The following is a 21,034-nucleotide window of genomic DNA, read 5'->3' on the forward strand; positions in this document are numbered from 1 at the left end:
CCCTCTTCTACCAGCCATAACTCTATACAGCTCTTCATCTACCAGCCATAACTATACAGCTCTTCTTCTACCAGCCATAACTATATTCAGCACCTCTACTACCAGCCATAACTCTATACAGCCCCTCTTCTACCAGCCATAACTCTATGCAGCCCCTCTTCTACCAGCCATAACTCTATACATCCCCTCTTCTAACAGAAATAACTCTATACAGCTCTTCTTCTACCAGCCATAACTCTATACATCCCCTCTTCCACCAGCCATAACTATATACATCCCCTCTTCTAACAGCAATAACTCTATACAGCTCTTCTCCCAGACATAACTCTATACAGCCCCTCTTCTACCAGCCATAACTCTATACAGCCATAACTCTATACATCCCCTTTTCTACCAGCCATAACTCTATACAGCTCTTCTTCTACCAGCCATAACTCTATACATCCCCTCTTCAACAAGCCATAACTCTATACAGCTCTTCTACCAGCCATATCTCTATACAGTACCTCTCTACCAGCCATAACTCTATATAGCCCCTCTTCTACAAGCCATAACTCTATACAGCCCCTCTTCTACCAGCCATAACTCTATACAGCACCTCTCCTACCAGCCATAACTCTATACAGCTCCTCTTCTACCAGCCATAACTCTATACAGCCCCTCTTCTACCAGCCATAACTCTACCTCTCCTACCAGCCATAACTCTATACAGCTCTTCTTCTAAAAGCCATAACTCTATACAGCACCTCTTCTACCAGCCATAACTCTATACAGCTCTTCTTCTCCCAGCCATAACTCTATACAGCTCTTCTTCTACCAGCCATAACTCTATACAGCTCTTCTTCTACCAGCCATAACTCTATAAACCCCTTCTTCTACCAGCCATAACTCTATAAAGCTCTTCTTCTACCAGCCATAACTCTATACAGCCCCTCTTCTACCAGCCATAACTCTACTCTATACTGCTCTTCTTCTACCAGCCATATCTCTACTCTATACAGCTCTTCTTCTACCAGCCATAACTCTATACAGCTCTTCTTCTGCCAGCCACAACTCTATACAGCCCCTCTTATACCAGCCATAACTCTATACAGCTCTTCTTCTACCAGCCATAACTCTATACAGCCATAACTCTATACATCCCTTCTTCTACCAGCCATAATTCTATACAGCTCTCCTTCTACCAGCCATAATTCTATACAGCTCTCCTACCAGCCATAACTATATACAGCCCTCTTCTACCAGCCATAACTCTATACAGCCCTCTTCTACCATCGATAACTCTATACAGCTCTTCTTCTACCAGCCATAACTCTATACAGCCCTCTTCTACCATCCATAACTCTATACAGCCCCTCTTCTACCAGCCATAACTCTATACAGCCCCTCTTCTACCAGCCATAACTCTATACAGCTCTCCTTCTACCAGCCATAACTCTATACAGCCCCTCTTCTACCAGCCATAACTCTATACAGCTCTTCTTCTACCAGCCATAACTCTATACAGCCCCTCTTCTACCAGCCATAACTCTATGCAGCTCTCCTACCAGCCATAACTCTATACAGCACCTCTTCTACCAGCCATAACTCTATACATCCCCTCTTCTACCAGCCATAACTCTATACATCCCCTCTTCTACCAGCCATAACTCTATATATCCCCTCTTCTACCAGCCATAACCCTATACATCCCCTCTTCTACCAGCCATAACTCTATACAGCTCTTCTACCAGCCATATCTATATACAGTCCCTCTCTACCAGCAATAACTCTATACAGCTCTTCTTCTACCAGCCATAACTCTATACAGCTCTTCTTCTACCAGCCATAACTCTATACAGCTCTTCTTCTACCAGCCATAACTCTATACAGCCCCTCTTCTACCAGCCATAACTCTACTCTATACTGCTCTTCTTCTACCAGCCATAACTCTACTCTATACAGCTCTTCTTCTACCAGCCATAACTCTATACAGCTCTTCTTCTGCCAGCCATAACTCTATACAGCCCCTCTTCTACCAGCCATAACTCTATACAGCCCCTCTTCTACCAGCCATAACTCTACTCTATACTGCTCTTCTTCTACCAGCCATAACTCTATACAGCTCTTCTTCTACCAGCCATAACTCTATACAACTCTTCTTCTACCAGCCATAACTCTATACAGCTCTTCTTCTACCAGCCATAACTCTACTCTATACTGCTCTTCTTCTACCAGCCATATCTCTACTCTATACAGCTCTTCTTCTACCAGCCATAACTCTATACAGCTCTCCTTCTACCAGCCATAACTCTATACAGCACCTATTCTACCAGCCATAACTCTATACAGCCATAACTCTATACATCCCCTCTTCTAACAGAAATAACTCTATACAGCTCGTCTTCTACCAGCCATAACTCTATACATCCCCTCTTCCACCAGCCATAACTATATACATCCCCTCTTCTAACAGCAATAACTCTATACAGCTCTTCTCCCAGACATAACTCTATACAGCCCCTCTTCTACCAGCCATAACTCTATACAGCCATAACTCTATACATCCCCTTTTCTACCAGCCATAACTCTATACAGCTCTTCTTCTACCAGCCATAACTCTATACATCCCCTCTTCAACAAGCCATAACTCTATACAGCTCTTCTACCAGCCATATCTCTATACAGTACCTCTCTACCAGCCATAACTCTATATAGCCCCTCTTCTACAAGCCATAACTCTATACAGCCCCTCTTCTACCAGCCATAACTCTATACAGCACCTCTCCTACCAGCCATAACTCTATACAGCTCCTCTTCTACCAGCCATAACTCTATAAAGCCCCTCTTCTACCAGCCATAACTCTACCTCTTCTACCAGACATAACTCTATACAGCTCTTCTTCTAAAAGCCATAACTCTATACAGCACCTCTTCTACCAGCCATAACTCTATACAGCTCTTCTTCTCCCAGCCATAACTCTATACAGCACCTCTTCTAACAGCCATAACTCTATACAGCTCTTCTTCTACCAGCCATAACTCTATACAGCTCTTCTTCTACCAGCCATAACTCTATACAGCTCTTCTTCTACCAGCCATAACTCTATAAACCCCTTCGTCTACCAGCCATAACTCTAGAAAGCTCTTCTTCTACCAGCCATAACTCTATACAGCCCCTCTTCTACCAGCCATAACTCTACTCTATACTGCTCTTCTTCTACCAGCCATATCTCTACTCTATACAGCTCTTCTTCTACCAGCCATAACTCTATACAGCTCTTCTTCTGCCAGCCACAACTCTATACAGCCCCTCTTATACCAGCCATAACTCTATACAGCTCTTCTTCTACCAGCCATAACTCTATACAGCCATAACTCTATACATCCCTTCTTCTACCAGCCATAATTCTATACAGCTCTCCTTCTACCAGCCATAATTCTATACAGCTCTCCTACCAGCCATAACTATATACAGCCCTCTTCTACCAGCCATAACTCTATACAGCCCTCTTCTACCATCCATAACTCTATACAGCTCTTCTTCTACCAGCCATAACTCTATACAGCCCACTTCTACCATCCATAACTCTATACAGCCCCTCTTCTACCAACCATAACTCTATACAGCCCCTCTTCTACCAGCCATAACTCTATACAGCTCTCCTTCTACCAGCCATAACTCTATACAGCTCTCCTTCTACCAGCCATAACTCTATACAGCCCCTCTTCTACCAGCCATAACTCTATACAGCTCTTCTTCTACCAGCCATAACTCTATACAGCCCTCTTCTACCAGCCATAACTCTATACAGCCCCTCTTCTACCAGCCATAACTCTATGCAGCTCTCCTACCAGCCATAACTCTATACAGCACCTCTTCTACCAGCCATAACTCTATACATCCCCTCTTCTACCAGCCATAACTCTATACATCCCCTCTTCTACCAGCCATAACTCTATACATCCCCTCTTCTACCAGCCATAACTCTATATATCCCCTCTTCTACCAGCCATAACTCTATACATCCCCTCTTCTACCAGCCATAACTCTATACAGCTCTTCTACCAGCCATAACTCTATACATCCCCTCTTCTACCAGCCATAACTCTATACAGCTCTTCTACCAGCCATATCTATATACAGTCCCTCTCTACCAGCAATAACTCTATACAGCTCTTCTTCTACCAGCCATAACTCTATACAGCTCTTCTTCTACCAGCCATAACTCTATACAGCTCTTCTTCTACAAGCCATAACTCTATACAGCCCCTCTTCTACCAGCCATAACTCTACTCTATACTGCTCTTCTTCTACCAGCCATATCTCTACTCTATACAGCTCTTCTTCTACCAGCCATAACTCTATACAGCTCTTCTTCTGCCAGCCATAACTCTATACAGCCCCTCTTCTACCAGCCATAACTCTACTCTATACTGCTCTTCTTCTACCAGCCATAACTCTATACAGCTCTTCTTCTTCTACCAGCCATAACTCTATACAGCCCCTCTTCTACCAGCCATAACTCTATACAGCCCCTCTTCTACCAGCCATAACTCTATACAGCCCCTCTTCTACCAGCCATAACTCTATACAGCCCCTCTTCTACCAGCCATAACTCTATGCAGCTCTCCTACCAGCCATAACTCTATACAGCACCTCTTTTACCAGCCATAACTCTATACATCCCCTCTTCTACCAGCCATAACTCTATACATCCCCTCTTCTACCAGCCATAACTCTATACATCCCCTCTTCTACCAGCCATAACTCTATACAGCTCTTCTACCAGCCATAACTCTATACAGCCCCTCTTCTACCAGCCATAACTCTACCTCTTCTACCAGACATAACTCTATACAGCTCTTCTTCTACCAGCCATAACGCTATACAGCACCTCTTCTACCAGCCATAACTCTATACAGCTCTTCTTCTCCCAGCCATAACTCTATACATTACCTCTTCTACCAGCCATAACTCTATACAGCTCTTCTTCTACCAGCCATAACTCTATACAGCTCTTCTTCTACCAGCCATAACTCTATACAGCTCTTCTTCTACCAGCCATAACTCTATATATCCCCTCTTCTACCAGCCATAACTCTATACATCCCCTCTTCTACCAGCCATAACTCTATACAGCTCTTCTACCAGCCATAACTCTATAAAGCCCCTCTTCTACCAGCCATAACTCTACCTCTTCTACCAGACATAACTCTATACAGCTCTTCTTCTACCAGTCATAACGCTATACAGCACCTCTTCTACCAGCCATAACTCTATACAGCTCTTCTTCTACCAGCCATAACTCTATACAGCTCTTCTTCTACCAGCCATAACTCTATACAGCTCTTCTTCTACCAGCCATAACTCTATACAGCTCTTCTTCTACCAGCCATAACTCTATATATCCCCTCTTCTACCAGCCATAACTCTATACATCCCCTCTTCTACCAGCAATAACTCTATACAGCTATTCTACCAGCCATAACTCTATACAGCCCCTCTTCTACCAGCCATAACTCTACCTCTTCTACCAGACATAACTCTATACAGCTCTTCTTCTACCAGCCATAACGCTATACAGCACCTCTTCTACCAGCCATAACTCTATACAGCTCTTCTTCTCCCAGCCATAACTCTATACAGTACCTCTTCTACCAGCCATAACTCTATACAGCTCATCTTCTACCAGCCATAACTCTATACAGCTCTTCTTCTACCAGCCATAACTCTATACAGCTCTTCTTCTACCAGCCATAACTCTATACAGCTCTTCTTCTACCAGCCATAACTCTATACAGCCCCTCTTCTAACAGCCATAACTCTACTCTATACTGCTCTTCTTCTACCAGCCATATCTCTACTCTATACAGCTCTTCTTCTACCAGCCATAACTCTATACAGCCCCTCTTCTACCATCCATAACTCTATACAGCTCTTCTTCTACCAGCCATAACTCTATACAGCTCTTCTTCTACCAGCCATAACTCTATACAGCCCCTCTTCTACCAGCCATAACTCTATACAGCACATCTTCTACCAGCCATAACTCTATACAGAACCTCTTCTACCAGCCATAACTCTATACAGCTCTTCTTCTATCAGCCATAACTCTATACAGCCCCTCTTCTACCAGCCATATCTCTATAAAGCTCTTCTTCTACCAGCCATAACTCTATACAGCCCCTCTTCTACCAGCCATAACTCTATACAGCACCTCTCCTACCAGCCATAACTCTACCTCTTCTACCAGACATAACTCTATACAGCTCTTCTTCTACCAGCCATAACGCTATACAGCACCTCTTCTACCAGCCATAACTCTATACAGCTCTTCTTCTCCCAGCCATAACTCTATACATTACCTCTTCTACCAGCCATAACTCTATACAGCTCTTCTTCTACCAGCCATAACTCTATACAGCTCTTCTTCTACCAGCCATAACTCTATACAGCTCTTCTTCTACCAGCCATAACTCTATATATCCCCTCTTCTACCAGCCATAACTCTATACATCCCCTCTTCTACCAGCCATAACTCTATACAGCTCTTCTACCAGCCATAACTCTATAAAGCCCCTCTTCTACCAGCCATAACTCTACCTCTTCTACCAGACATAACTCTATACAGCTCTTCTTCTACCAGTCATAACGCTATACAGCACCTCTTCTACCAGCCATAACTCTATACAGCTCTTCTTCTACCAGCCATAACTCTATACAGCTCTTCTTCTACCAGCCATAACTCTATACAGCTCTTCTTCTACCAGCCATAACTCTATACAGCTCTTCTTCTACCAGCCATAACTCTATATATCCCCTCTTCTACCAGCCATAACTCTATACATCCCCTCTTCTACCAGCAATAACTCTATACAGCTATTCTACCAGCCATAACTCTATACAGCCCCTCTTCTACCAGCCATAACTCTACCTCTTCTACCAGACATAACTCTATACAGCTCTTCTTCTACCAGCCATAACGCTATACAGCACCTCTTCTACCAGCCATAACTCTATACAGCTCTTCTTCTCCCAGCCATAACTCTATACAGTACCTCTTCTACCAGCCATAACTCTATACAGCTCATCTTCTACCAGCCATAACTCTATACAGCTCTTCTTCTACCAGCCATAACTCTATACAGCTCTTCTTCTACCAGCCATAACTCTATACAGCTCTTCTTCTACCAGCCATAACTCTATACAGCCCCTCTTCTAACAGCCATAACTCTACTCTATACTGCTCTTCTTCTACCAGCCATATCTCTACTCTATACAGCTCTTCTTCTACCAGCCATAACTCTATACAGCCCCTCTTCTACCATCCATAACTCTATACAGCTCTTCTTCTACCAGCCATAACTCTATACAGCTCTTCTTCTACCAGCCATAACTCTATACAGCCCCTCTTCTACCAGCCATAACTCTATACAGCACATCTTCTACCAGCCATAACTCTATACAGAACCTCTTCTACCAGCCATAACTCTATACAGCTCTTCTTCTATCAGCCATAACTCTATACAGCCCCTCTTCTACCAGCCATATCTCTATAAAGCTCTTCTTCTACCAGCCATAACTCTATACAGCCCCTCTTCTACCAGCCATAACTCTATACAGCACCTCTCCTACCAGCCATAACTCTATACAGCTCCTCTTATACCAGCCATAACTCTATACAGCCCCTCTTCTACCAGCCATAACTCTACCTCTTCTACCAGACATAACTCTATACAGCTCATCTTCTAAAAGCCATAACTCTATACAGCACCTCTTCTACCAGCCATAACTCTATACAGCTCTTCTTCTCCCAGCCATAACTCTATACAGCACCTCTTCTAACAGCCATAACTCTATACAGCTCTTCTTCTACCAGCCATAACTCTATACAGCTCTTCTTCTACCAGCCAAAACTCTATACAGCTCTTCTTCTACCAGCCATAACTCTATAAACCCCTTCTTCTACCAGCCATAACTCTATAAAGCTCTTCTTCTACCAGCCATAACTCTATACAGCCCCTCTTCTACCAGCCATAACTCTACTCTATACTGCTCTTCTTCTACCAGCCATATCTCTACTCTATACAGCTCTTCTTCTACCAGCCATAACTCTATACAGCTCTTCTTCTGCCAGCCACAACTCTATACAGCCCCTCTTATACCAGCCATAACTCTATACAGCTCTTCTTCTACCAGCCATAACTCTATACAGCCATAACTCTATACATCCATTCTTCTACCAGCCATAATTCTATACAGCTCTCCTTCTACCAGCCATAATTCTATACAGCTCTCCTACCAGCCATAACTATATACAGCCCTCTTCTACCAGCCATAACTCTATACAGCCCTCTTCTACCATCCATAACTCTATACAGCTCTTCTTCTACCAGCCATAACTCTATACAGCCCTCTTCTACCATCCATAACTCTATACAGCCCCTCTTCTACCAGCCATAACTCTATACAGCCCCTCTTCTACCAGCCATAACTCTATACAGCTCTCCTTCTACCAGCCATAACTCTATACAGCTCTCCTTCTACCAGCCATAACTCTATACAGCCCCTCTTCTACCAGCCATAACTCTATACAGCTCTTCTTCTACCAGCCATAACTCTATACAGCCCCTCTTCTACCAGCCATAACTCTATGCAGCTCTCCTACCAGCCATAACTCTATACAGCACCTCTTCTACCAGCCATAACTCTATACATCCCCTCTTCTACCAGCCATAACTCTATACATCCCCTCTTCTACCAGCCATAACTCTATATATCCCCTCTTCTACCAGCCATAACTCTATACATCCCCTCTTCTACCAGCCATAACTCTATACAGCTCTTCTACCAGCCATATCTATATACAGTCCCTCTCTACCAGCAATAACTCTATACAGCTCTTCTTCTACCAGCCATAACTCTATACAGCTCTTCTTCTACCAGCCATAACTCTATACAGCCCCTCTTCTACCAGCCATAACTCTATACAGCCCCTCTTCTACCAGCCATAACTCTACTCTATACTGCTCTTCTTCTACCAGCCATATCTCTACTCTATACAGCTCTTCTTCTACCAGCCATAACTCTATACAGCTCTTCTTCTGCCAGCCATAACTCTATACAGCCCCTCTTCTACCAGCCATAACTCTATACAGCCCCTCTTCTACCAGCCATAACTCTACTCTATACTGCTCTTCTTTTACCAGCCATAACTCTATACAGCTCTTCTTCTACCAGCCATAACTCTATACAACTCTTCTTCTACCAGCCATAACTCTATACAGCTCTTCTTCTACCAGCCATAACTCTATACAGCTCTTCTTCTGCCAGCCATAACTCTATACAGCCCCTCTTCTACCAGCCATAACTCTATACAGCCCCTCTTCTACCAGCCATAACTCTATACAGCCCCTCTTCTACCAGCCATAACTCTACTCTATACTGCTCTTCTTCTACCAGCCATAACTCTATACAGCTCTTCTTCTTCTACCAGCCATAACTCTATACAGCCCCTCTTCTACCAGCCATAACTCTATACAGCCCCTCTTCTACCAGCCATAACTCTATACAGCCCCTCTTCTACCAGCCATAACTCTATGCAGCTCTCCTACCAGCCATAACTCTATACAGCACCTCTTCTACCAGCCATAACTCTATACATCCCCTCTTCTACCAGCCATAACTCTATACATCCCCTCTTCTACCAGCCATAACTCTATACATCCCCTCTTCTACCAGCCATAACTCTATACAGCTCTTCTACCAGCCATAACTCTATACAGCCCCTCTTCTACCAGCCATAACTCTACCTCTTCTACCAGACATAACTCTATACAGCTCTTCTTCTACCAGCCATAACTCTATACAGCTCTTCTTCTCCCAGCCATAACTCTATACAGTACCTCTTCTACCAGCCATAACTATATACAGCTCTTCTTCTACCAACCATAACTCTATACAGCTCTTCTTCTACCAGCCATAACTCTATACAGCTCTTCCTCTACCAGCCATAACTCTACATATCCCCTCTTCTACCAGCCATAACTCTATACATCCCCTCTTCTACCAGCCATAACTCTATACAGCTCTTCTACCAGCCATAACTCTATACAGCCCCTCTTCTACCAGCCATAACTCTACCTCTTCTACCAGACATAACTCTATACAGCTCTTCTTCTACCAGCCATAACGCTATACAGCACCTCTTCTACCAGCCATAACTCTATACAGCTCTTCATCTCCCAGCCATAACTCTATACAGTACATCTTCTACCAGCCATAACTCTATACAGCTCATCTTCTACCAGCCATAACTCTATACAGCTCTTCTTCTACCAGCCATAACTCTATACAGCTCTTCTTCTACCAGCCATAACTCTATACAGCCCCTCTTCTACCAGCCATAACTCTACTCTATACAGCTCTTCTTCTACCAGCCATAACTCTATACAACTCCTCTTCTACCAGCCATAACTCTATACAGCCCTCTTCTACCAGCCATAACTCTATACAGCCCCTCTTCTACCAGCCATAACTCTATACAGCACATCTTCTACCAGCCATAACTCTATACAGAACCTCTTCTACCAGCCATAACTCTATACAGCTCTTCTTCTATCAGCCATAACTCTATACAGCCCCTCTTCTACCAGCCATATCTCTATAAAGCTCTTCTTCTACCAGCCATAACTCTATACAGCCCCTCTTCTACCAGCCATAACTCTACTCTATACTGCTCTTCTTCTACCAGCCATATCTCTACTCTATACAGCTCTTCTTCTACCAGCCATAACTCTATACAGCTCTTCTTCTGCCAGCCACAACTCTATACAGCCCCTCTTATACCAGCCATAACTCTATACAGCCATTACTCTATACATCCCTTCTTCTACCAGCCATATCTCTATACAGCTCTCCTTCTACCAGCCATAACTCTATACAGCTCTCCTACCAGCCATAACTCTATACTGCTCTTCTTCTACCAGCCATATCTCTACTCTATACAGCTCTTCTTCTACCAGCCATAACTCTATACAGCTCTTCTTCTGCCAGCCACAACTCTATACAGCCCCTCTTATACCAGCCATAACTCTATACAGCTCTTCTTCTACCAGCCATAACTCTATACAGCCATTACTCTATACATCCCTTCTTCTACCAGCCATATCTCTATACAGCTCTCCTTCTACCAGCCATAACTCTATACAGCTCTCCTACCAGCCATAACTCTATACAGCCCCTCTTCTACCAGCCATAACTCTATACAGCTCGTTTTCTACCAGCCATAACTCTATACAACTCTTCTTCTACCAGCCATAACTCTATACATCCCCTCTTCTACCAGTCATAACTCTATACAGCACCTCTTCTACCAGCCATAACTCTATACAGCTCTTCTTCTACCAGCCATAACTCTGGGTGCAAAACTAACAGCTATATCTCTATATATCCCCTCTTCTACCAGCCATAACTCTATACAGCCCCTCTTCTACCAGCCATAACTCTATACAGCCCCTCTTCTACCAGCCATAACTCTATACAGCCCCTCTTCTACCAGCCATAACTCTATACAGACCCTCTTCTACCAGCCATAACTCTTTACAGCCCCTCTTCTACCAGCCATAACTGTAGGTGCAAAACTAACAGCCGGTCCTAATTCAATTCCCGTTCTGTAATCTTCCTGGTTATGTAACTGACGGGGCCAAATGTTAACTGTCTAACTACAGTAGTACACTCCAACCCAGCTGGTGTGAGGGAGACATTGACGTTTCACATATTCTCACCTTCTCAAGGATTATTGTGTGTGTCTGTGTGTGTGTGTGTGTGTGTGTGTGTAGTGTGTCCAGTTTCACCTTCTCCTTGGCCACCTTGTGCGAGAATGGACAGGTCCCATCCGTCTGCTTACATGTACCCCTCACAAACCTGCAATGGGAAGAGTCTTCAGGTCATAGAGCAGCCAATCAGAGAGCCAACACAGCTGTACATGGTTGTTTTTAGGTGTGTGTTACCTGGTACAGAGCAGCCAATCACAGAGCCAACACAGCTGTACATGGTTGTTTCTAGGTGTGTTTTACCTGGTACAGACGGCAACCTTATCAGGATCATGGATATAGGGGCAGGTGTTGCCACGGTTACACTTTCCAAAGCGGTTGAAGTACATGCAGTACTGTTTCTGGGTCTTCTTCTGACGAGCGTGTCTGATGATGGCTAGACTCCTCTGAACCGCACGACTGGGGGACAGAACACACACAATCAACTGTCATGTTACAAACAGATCAGTGCGGTAGATCTCGGCTTGTATTTTGACTCAGAAAAGGTTGGTGACCTGGTATACACCATCCAACCAAATGCTTACTTGCAGGTTCATTCTCCACAAGCCAACAACAATAAGAAATGATAAAAGATAATAATATGAACATAAAATAAATGGCTCAGTAGAATATAATAAACATGTTAGCATCAGTATAATACATGAAGGCACAATTCATAGTCCAGGATTTACACTTGTTCTGGGGAAGGGGGATTGGAGGGAGCAAGTGGTTTTTCTATTGTGCAATATTTAGAAATCATAGTACGAGTCTTGTAGCAGCAGTGTGTGTGTACTAAAGTGCCTACCTGGCCACAAAACGTGTGCTGGATGGCCGGAAGAAAGTACTCGAGGTGGGGGAAATCTCCTGTGGATTAGACCATCTCACTGTTCGGGAAAATAGACAATGGAATCAGAGAAAAGACAGCCTTTATAAAGACCAAAACATAACCAACTCAAATTGGGTCAAATGGAGTTATTAATACACCACTGTGACTGACACATTTTGTGTGTGTGCCTGTCCATGCATGTGTGTGTGTACTCAGCACTGGGGCTGCACACTGTGTGCCCACGCAGGCAGATAGATAGGCGTCAGGTCATTGCAGCCTATCTAGCTCGTCTGTGTGGTGAGATGGGGCCAGCACCAGCCGAAGCCTGGCAGCCGAAGCCAAACGTGACATCCAGTACAGTCTGAGAACATGGGACAGATGGGGTACAGGAGGGGAGTGAATGAGAGAGGGGGAAAGCTACGGAGGCCTGGTACCTATCCAAGCCTCTAGTTTTGGAAGGAGGGAGGGCGGGAACAAGATATGGTGTAAGAGAGATGGGGTAAGGTAAGGAGGCTTGACACTTATCCAAGTCTCTAATTTTGGAACATTTCAGGTGTAAGAGATATCATCCTCATCAGTATGTGATCTTGGCACTCTGACGGGAGGCAGTCATAGTGCCAAGAAGATCAGTGCCAAGAAGATCAGTGCCAAGAAGATCAGGACCAGAAGATCAGGACCAGAAGATCAGGACCAGAAGAGGAGTGTAATCTCAGCTAACTGGACTGGTGAGATCTCAAATCATGGTGGTGGACACTGAAGGCGTGTTCAGACCATGCTGGAATGTCTGTGTGTATGTGTGTTTATCAAGAGGCGAGTCACAAGCTGTGGGAACAGAACGGAACTCCAATTCCAGCCACAGGTTTTGACAGAGAGAGACAGAGACAGCCAGCCAGCGAGCGCAAGCGAGAAGGAGGGAGCGAGCAGCTCAGGTCTGGGTTTAATCTGTGTCGTTTCCCCCCCAGCAGCCCCTCCCTCCTGTCCCAGTGACAGATTACAGCTTTATTATTTCAGATGGCTAACACAGAACACATCTCATACACTACATAACCAAAAGTATGTGGACACCTGCTTGTCGAACATCTCATTCCAAAATCATGGGTATTAATATGGAGTTGGTCCCACCTTTGCTGCTATAAAAGTCTCCACTCTTCTGGGAAGGCTTTCCACTAGATGTTGGAACATTGGACTAGCTTCCAAACAGCCACAAGAGCTAGGCCTGGCTCGCAGTCGGCGTTCCAAATAATCACAAAGCTATTCGATTAGGTTAAGGTCAGGGGCTCTGTGCAGGCCAATCAAGTTCTTCCACTCCGATCTCGACAAACCATTTCTGTATGGACGTCACTTGTGCACAGGGGATTTGTCACGCAGAAACAGGAAAGGGCCTTCTCCAAACTGTTGCCACAAAGTTGGAAGCACAGAATCATATAGAATGTCATTGTATGGAGTAACGTTAAGATTTCCCTTCACTGGAACTAAGAGGCCTAGCCCAAATCATGAATAACAGCCCAGACCATTATTCCTCCTCCACCAAACTTTACAGTAGGCACTATGCATTGGGGCAGGTAGCATTCTCCTGTTATCCACCAAACCCAGATTCATCCGTTGGACTCCAGATGGTGAAGTGGGATTCATCACCATATAGAACGTGTTTCCACTGCTGCAGACACAATTGGCGGTGAGCTTTACACCCCTCCAGCCGACGCTTGGCATTGCGCATGGTGATCTTAGGCTTGTGTGCGTCTGCTGGGCCATGGAAACCCATTTCATGAAGCTCCTGACAAATAGTTATTGTGCTGACGTTGCTTCCAGAGGCAGTTTGGAACTCGTTAGTGAGTGTTGCAACCGAGGACAGACGATTTTTAACCGCTACACGCTTCTGCACTCATACTAGGCGTAGTGCCACCAGATGACACTACGCTAGGTGCCACCAGGCCTAGCCTAGCGTAGGCCCACAAGGCCTAGCCTAGCATAGGGCCACCGGGCCTAGCCTAGCGTAGTGTCACCGGGCCTAGCGTCACCGGGCCTAGCCTAGCGTAGTGTCACCGGGCCTAGCCTAGCGTAGTGTCACCGGGACTAGTTTAGCGTAGTGTCACCGGGACTAGCCTAGCGTAGTGTCACCGGGACTAACCTAGCGTCACTGGGACTAGCCTAGCGTCACCGGGCCTAGCCTAGCGTAGTGTCACCGGGACTAGCCTAGCGTAGTGCCACCGGGCCTAGCGTAGTGTCACCGGGACTAGCCTAGCGTAGTGTCACCGGGACTAGTTTAGCGTAGTGTCACCGGGACTAGTTTAGCGTAGTGTCGGCGGGACTAGCCTAGCGTAGTGTCACCGGGACTAGCCTAGCGTAGTGTCACCGGGCCTAAACTAGCGTAGTGTCACCGGGACTAGCCTAGCGTAGTGTCACCGGGCCTAGCCTAGCGTAGGGTCTACCGAGACTAGCCTAGCGTAGTGCCACCGGGACTAGTTTAGCGTAGTGTCACCGGGACTAGCCTAGCGTAGTGTCACCGGGCCTAGCCTAGCGTAGTGTCACCGGGCCTAGCCTAGCGTCACCGGGACTAGTTTAGCGTAGTGTCACCGGGACTAGCCTAGCGTAGTGTCACCGGGACTAGCCTAGCGTCACCGGGACTAGCCTAGCGTCACCGGGCCTAGCCTAGCGTAGTGTCACCGGGACTAGCCTAGCGTAGTGTCACCGGGACTAGCCTAGCGTAGTGTCACCGGGACTAGCCTAGCGTAGTGCCACCGGGATTAGCCTAGCGTAGTGCCACCGGGACTAGCCTAGCGTAGTGCCACCGGGACTAGCCTAGCGTCGTGCCACCGGGACTAGCCTAGCGTCGTGCCACCGGGCCTAGCCTAGCGTCGTGCCACCGGGACTAACCTAGCGTCGTGCCACCGGGCCTAGCCTAGCGTCGTGCCACCGGGCCTAGCATAGCGTTGTGCCACCGGGACTAGCCTAGCGTAGTGCCACCGGGACTAGCCTAGCGTAGTGCCACCGGGACTAGCCTAGCGTAGTGCCACCGGGACTAGCCTAGCGTAGTGCCACCGGGACTAGCCTAGCGTAGTGCCATCGGGTCTAGCCTAGCGTAGTGCCACCGGGTCTAGCCTAGCGTAATGCCACCGGGACTAGCCTAGCGTAGTGTCACCGGGACTAGCTTAGCGTAGTGTCACCGGGACTAGCCTAGCATAGTGTCACCGGGACTAGCCTAGCATAGTGTCACCGGGCCTAGCCTAGCGTAGTGTCACCGGGACTAGTTTAGCGTAGTGTCACCGGGACTAGCCTAGCGTAGTGTCACCGGGACTAGCCTAGCGTAGTGTCACCGGGACTAGCCTAGCGTAGTGCCACCGGGACTAGCCTAGCGTAGTGTCACCGGGACTAGTTTAGCGTAGTGTCACCGGGACTAGTTTAGCGTAGTGTCACCGGGACTAGCCTAGCGTAGTGTCACCGGGACTAGCCTAGCGTAGTGTCACCGGGCCTAGCCTAGCGTAGTGTCACCGGGACTAGCCTAGCGTAGTGCCACCGGGACTAGCCTAGCGTAGTGCCACCGAGACTAGCCTAGCGTAGTGCCACCGGGACTAGTTTAGCGTAGTGTCACCGGGACTAGCCTAGCGTAGTGTCACCGGGCCTAGCCTAGCGTAGTGTCACCGGGCCTAGCCTAGCGTCACCGGGACTAGTTTAGCGTAGTGTCACCGGGACTAGCCTAGCGTAGTGTCACCGGGACTAGCCTAGCGTCACCGGGACTAGCCTAGCGTCACCGGGCCTAGCCTAGCGTAGTGTCACCGGGACTAGCCTAGCGTAGTGTCACCGGGCCTAGCCTAGCGTAGTGTCACCGGGACTAGCCTAGCGTAGTGTCACCGGGACTAGCCTAGCGTAGTGCCACCGGGATTAGCCTAGCGTAGTGCCACCGGGACTAGCCTAGCGTAGTGCCACCGGGACTAGCCTAGCGTCGTGCCACCGGGACTAGCCTAGCGTCGTGCCACCGGGCCTAGCCTAGCGTCGTGCCACCGGGCCTAGCATAGCGTCGTGCCACCGGGACTAGCCTAGCGTAGTGCCACCGGGACTAGCCTAGCGTAGTGCCACCGGGACTAGCCTAGCGTAGTGCCACCGGGACTAGCCTAGCGTAGTGCCACCGGGACTAGCCTAGCGTAGTGCCACCGGGACTAGCCTAGCGTAATGCCACCGGGACTAGCCTAGCGTAGTGCCACCGGGACTAGCCTAGCGTCGTGCCACCGGGCCTAGCGTCGTGCCACCGGGCCTAGCCTAGCGTCGTGCCACCGGGCTTAGCCTAGCGTCGTGCCACCGGGCCTAGCCTAGCGTCGTGCCACCGGGCCTAGCGTAGTGCCACCGGGCCTAGCGTAGTGCCACCGGGCGTAGCGTAGTGCCACCGGGCGTAGCGTAGTGCCACCGGGCCTAGCGTAGTGCCACCGGGCCTAGCGTAGTGCCACCGGGCCTACAATGATTGCCACAGTGTATTTGTAAGGTGTGTATAGTACTTGTTCTGTTGATTGGCGCACTGGCTGTCATGGTGCGGGACAGCTTATTGGCTGAGACGCTGTAGAGGGTGCCACCGATCCAGCGCATGCTCCTCCCTCTACCTCTCCAGTGCTGGGCTGTGGGGTGCCTGTCCTGTCCCGGGGGACGCAGACGGCTCTGGAGTACATTCCTGGGGGTAGAGAGGGAGAGATTGGCAAAGCGTTAGTAAAGTGAAGTAGGAATACACAGAACATCTTGTTTGAAAAGTTTCACAATTCCAGGTTTTGGGATGGTACTTCTATGGGAGGAAACTGAGGTGTGAAGGAAGGATTCTAGCATAATTCCTGGGGAACACAGTACTTGGAGCATTAGGAGAACTGCTGGGGAACACAATACTTGGAGCATTAGGAGAACTGCTGGAGAACACAGTACTTGGAGCATTAGGAGAACAGCTGGGGAATAAAGTACTTGGAGCATTAGGAGAACTGCTGGGGAACACAGTACTTGGATCTTTAGGAGAACTGCTGGGGAACACAGTACTTGGATCTTTAGGAGAACTGCTGGGGAACACAGTACTTGGAGCATTAGGAGAACTGCTGGCGTATAAAGTATTTGGAGCATTAGGAGAACTGCAGGGGAATAAAGTACTTTGATCTTGAGGAGAACTGCTGGGGAACACAGTACTTGGATCTTTAGGAGAACTGCTGGGGAGCACAGTACTTGGATCTTTAGGAGAACTGCTGGGGAACACAGTACTTGGATCTTTAGGAGAACTGCTGGGGAACACAGTACTTGGATCTTTAGGAGAACTGCTGGGGAACACAGTACTTGGATCTTTAGGAGAACTGCTGGGGAGCACAGTACTTGGATCTTTAGGAGAACTGCTGGGGAGCACAGTACTTGGATCTTTAGGAGAACTGCTGGGGAACACAGTACTTGGATCTTTAGGAGAACTGCTGGGGAACACAGTACTTGGATCTTTAGGAGAACTGCTGGGGAACACAGTACTTGGATCTTTAGGAGAACTGCTGGGGAATAAAGTACTTGGATCTTTAGGAGAACTGCTGGGGAGCACAGTACTTGGATCTTTAGGAGAACTGCTGGGGAACACAGTACTTGGATCTTTAGGAGAACTGCTGGGGAACACAGTACTTGGATCTTTAGGAGAACTGCTGGGGAACACAGTACTTGGGCCAAAAGACCCATTCAGGTTAACCACAAAGTAGTTAGGAGTTGAATGATACTGCGCTGGTAATATGCTCACTGCCCCACCATACCTCCACCCCTTTTCTCTCGGCCTGTCTCTTCCACGATATCTCCCCTCGTCTACCTCCTCATCTCCCTCCTCTCTCTTCATGCCTCCCAGTCTAACCCTCCCTCCCTCTTTCCCTCCTCCTTCCCTCCCGTGTCACAGCACTCTGTTAAATTGCTGCCCTAATGGAAAGGACGGCAGTGTGGAAATGGAGAGAATTGAAAAGAGGAGGAAATCAATGAGATAATAGGTAGGAGGCCAGAGCAGGGAGGGCTGCCCAGGTCCTGAAGCAACGCATGGTGCCCAACAGACACACACACACACACACACACACACACACACACACACACACACACACTCCTAGTCACACGCACCGACGCACATGCACCAGCCTAAAGAATGCACACAAGTATATATTCACACAACGACATCTAAACTCTAAGGAAGTCCCCCTCTGTGCTATGTGTGTGTTTAAAACGGTGTGTGTGTGTGTGTTTAAAATGGTGTGTGCGTGTGTTTAAAATGGGCTGTGCATCTGTGTGTGTGTCTCTGTGTGTGTGTGTGTGTGTGTGTGTGTGTGTGTGTGTGTGTGTGTGTGTGATGTTGGAGGCAGGGGTTATGGGGATAAATTGCACTGGCCTGTCACTTGTGTTTGGGTGGGATTGGGGCTGGTGTGCATGGCGCAGGTCATCATTTACTGCTGGACTTCAAATGGGCTGGAAATGTGTTTGGAGCCAGAGTTCCTGACTCCCATTACAGCGAACAGAGAGGGGACCCACACACACACACACTACAACTAGCTCTACACTACACACTCAGAGACAAGGACACACACACACACAACCAAAACAATGGTCACACAATGACAGGTCCATGCAGTGGGGAGTCTGCGTGTAGCAGAGAAAGGAAAGAAGGTGCATCACAGATCCTCAGTTAGCTCCCTTTCTCCCTCTACCACACCGGGCCATAACTCACCAGCAGAGACACTCAGTTTCACAAATACAAGATCGGTGTGTGCCCTACACAGGGCAACTGGAGCCAAGGGAGTCGTAATGGTGGCTAATATAGGAGCAGTGACTGGCTCCCAGGGAGGCTTTAGCAGGGCCCCACAGCCAGGGGAGCCATCGTGGAGGTTAATGTGGATATGACATGAACACTTAACATAGACAGCAGTTAACCCTGACACATGGTGCAGGATAAGGGAGGGGTGAGGGAGCATTGGGGGAAATGTCAATGTGTGTGGAAGTGTGTGGTTGGGTGTGTATGAGTAAACGTGCGTGTGCGCGTGTGTTCATACAGTATGAGAGAATGTGTGTGTCTATAGCCTATACAAGAGTGTCTTCATGAGTGTGTTTGTGTGTATGCGTGTATGCGTGCGTGCGTGCGTGTGTGTGTATGCATGCGTGTGTGTGTATGCGTGTGTATGCATGCGTGTGTGTGTGTATGCGTGTGTGTGTGTATGCGTGTGTGTGTTTGCATGTAATTGAGTGTAATTTGAGGTAGGCAGCTGTCTGAATGAGTTCCCCCCCTCCAGCACAACATCATTACTGATAACAGTCTCTGTGGGACCATATTAACTTCTATACACCACCCCTACTATCACCATGTAATCTCCCTATTAATGAGAAAGATGAGGAGAGAGGGAAGGAGGATGGAAGGGAGTGAGACAGACGGAGAGAGGCCGGGAGGGAGAGAGGCCGGGAGGGACAGAGAGAGGCCGGGAGGGAGAGATGCCGGGAGGGAAAGAGACGGAGAGATGCCGGGAGGGAGAGAGGCCGGGAGTGAGAGAGGCCGGGAGGGAAAGAGACGGAGAGAGGCCGGGAGGGAGAGAGACGGAGAGAGGCCGTGAGGGAGAGAGACGGAGAGAGGCCGGGAGGGAGAGAGACGGAGAGAGGCCGGGAGGGAGAGAGACGGAGAGAGGCCGGGAGGGAGAGAGACGGAGAGAGGCCGGGAGGGAGAGAGACGGAGAGAGGCCGGGAGGGAGAGAGACGGAGAGAGGCCGGGAGGGAGAAAGACGGAGAGAGGCCGGGAGGGAGAAAGAACGGGAGTGAGAGAGACAGAGAAAGGCCGGGAGTGAGAGAGGCCGGGAGTGAGAGAGGCCGGGAGTGAGAGAGGCCGGGAGTGAGAGAGGCCGGGAGTGAGAGAGGCCGGGAGTGAGAGAGACGGAGCGAGGCTGGGAGTGAGAGAGGACGAGAGACGTTGGGAGTGAGAGAGGATGAGAGAGGCCGAGAGGGGCTGGGAGTGAGAGAGGACGAGAGAGGCCGAGAGGGGCTGAGAGGCCGAGAGAGGCTGGGAGGGAGAGAGGCCGCGAGGGAGAGAGACCAGGAGGCCCGCAAGGGAGAGAGGGAGAGAGGCCTGGGAGGGAGAGGCGGAGAGAGGCCGGGAGGGAGAGAAATAGAGAGGAGAAGAAGAAAGAGAGAGAAGAGAGAGGAGGAGAGGGAAGAGAGAAGAGAGGGGAGGAAATTGAGAGAAAAGAGAGAGGAACACCCTTGTGATTATATTCTGAGTGTTTGCATGCCTGTGTGTGTGTGTGTGTGTGTGTGTGTGTGTGTGTGTGTGTGTGTGTGTGTGTGTGTGTGTGTGTGTGTGTGTGTGTGTGTGTGTGTGTGTGTGTGTGTGTGTGTGTGTGTGTGTGTGTGTGTGTGTGCCACTCTCACCATGCGCGACACACAGATGAAGGAAAGAGCGATTCA

The 21,034-nt window shown here is 48.2% G+C and overlaps 1 protein-coding gene across 2 annotated transcripts in view; it reads right to left on the bottom strand.

The window, feature by feature from the left end:
* The window catches only part of LOC139409438 (zinc finger CCCH domain-containing protein 3-like), a 101,476-nt gene that overhangs the window by 31,057 nt on the left and 49,385 nt on the right, over nucleotides 1–21,034 (bottom strand). The window contains exons 5-8 of one of the 2 annotated variants that reach the window (XM_071154593.1): nucleotides 17,110–17,279; nucleotides 12,602–12,680; nucleotides 12,061–12,216; nucleotides 11,839–11,908 (exon numbers count right to left, since the gene is read on the bottom strand). In XM_071154593.1, coding sequence (XP_071010694.1) covers nucleotides 11,839–11,908; nucleotides 12,061–12,216; nucleotides 12,602–12,680; nucleotides 17,110–17,279 — 475 coding nt within the window. The remainder of the gene's footprint in view (nucleotides 1–11,838; nucleotides 11,909–12,060; nucleotides 12,217–12,601; nucleotides 12,681–17,109; nucleotides 17,280–21,034) is intronic. The other variant, XM_071154594.1, reaches the window with a different exon arrangement.

Source organism: Oncorhynchus clarkii, chromosome 5 (assembly GCF_045791955.1).
Source record: "Oncorhynchus clarkii lewisi isolate Uvic-CL-2024 chromosome 5, UVic_Ocla_1.0, whole genome shotgun sequence".
NCBI lineage: Eukaryota > Metazoa > Chordata > Actinopteri > Salmoniformes > Salmonidae > Oncorhynchus > Oncorhynchus clarkii.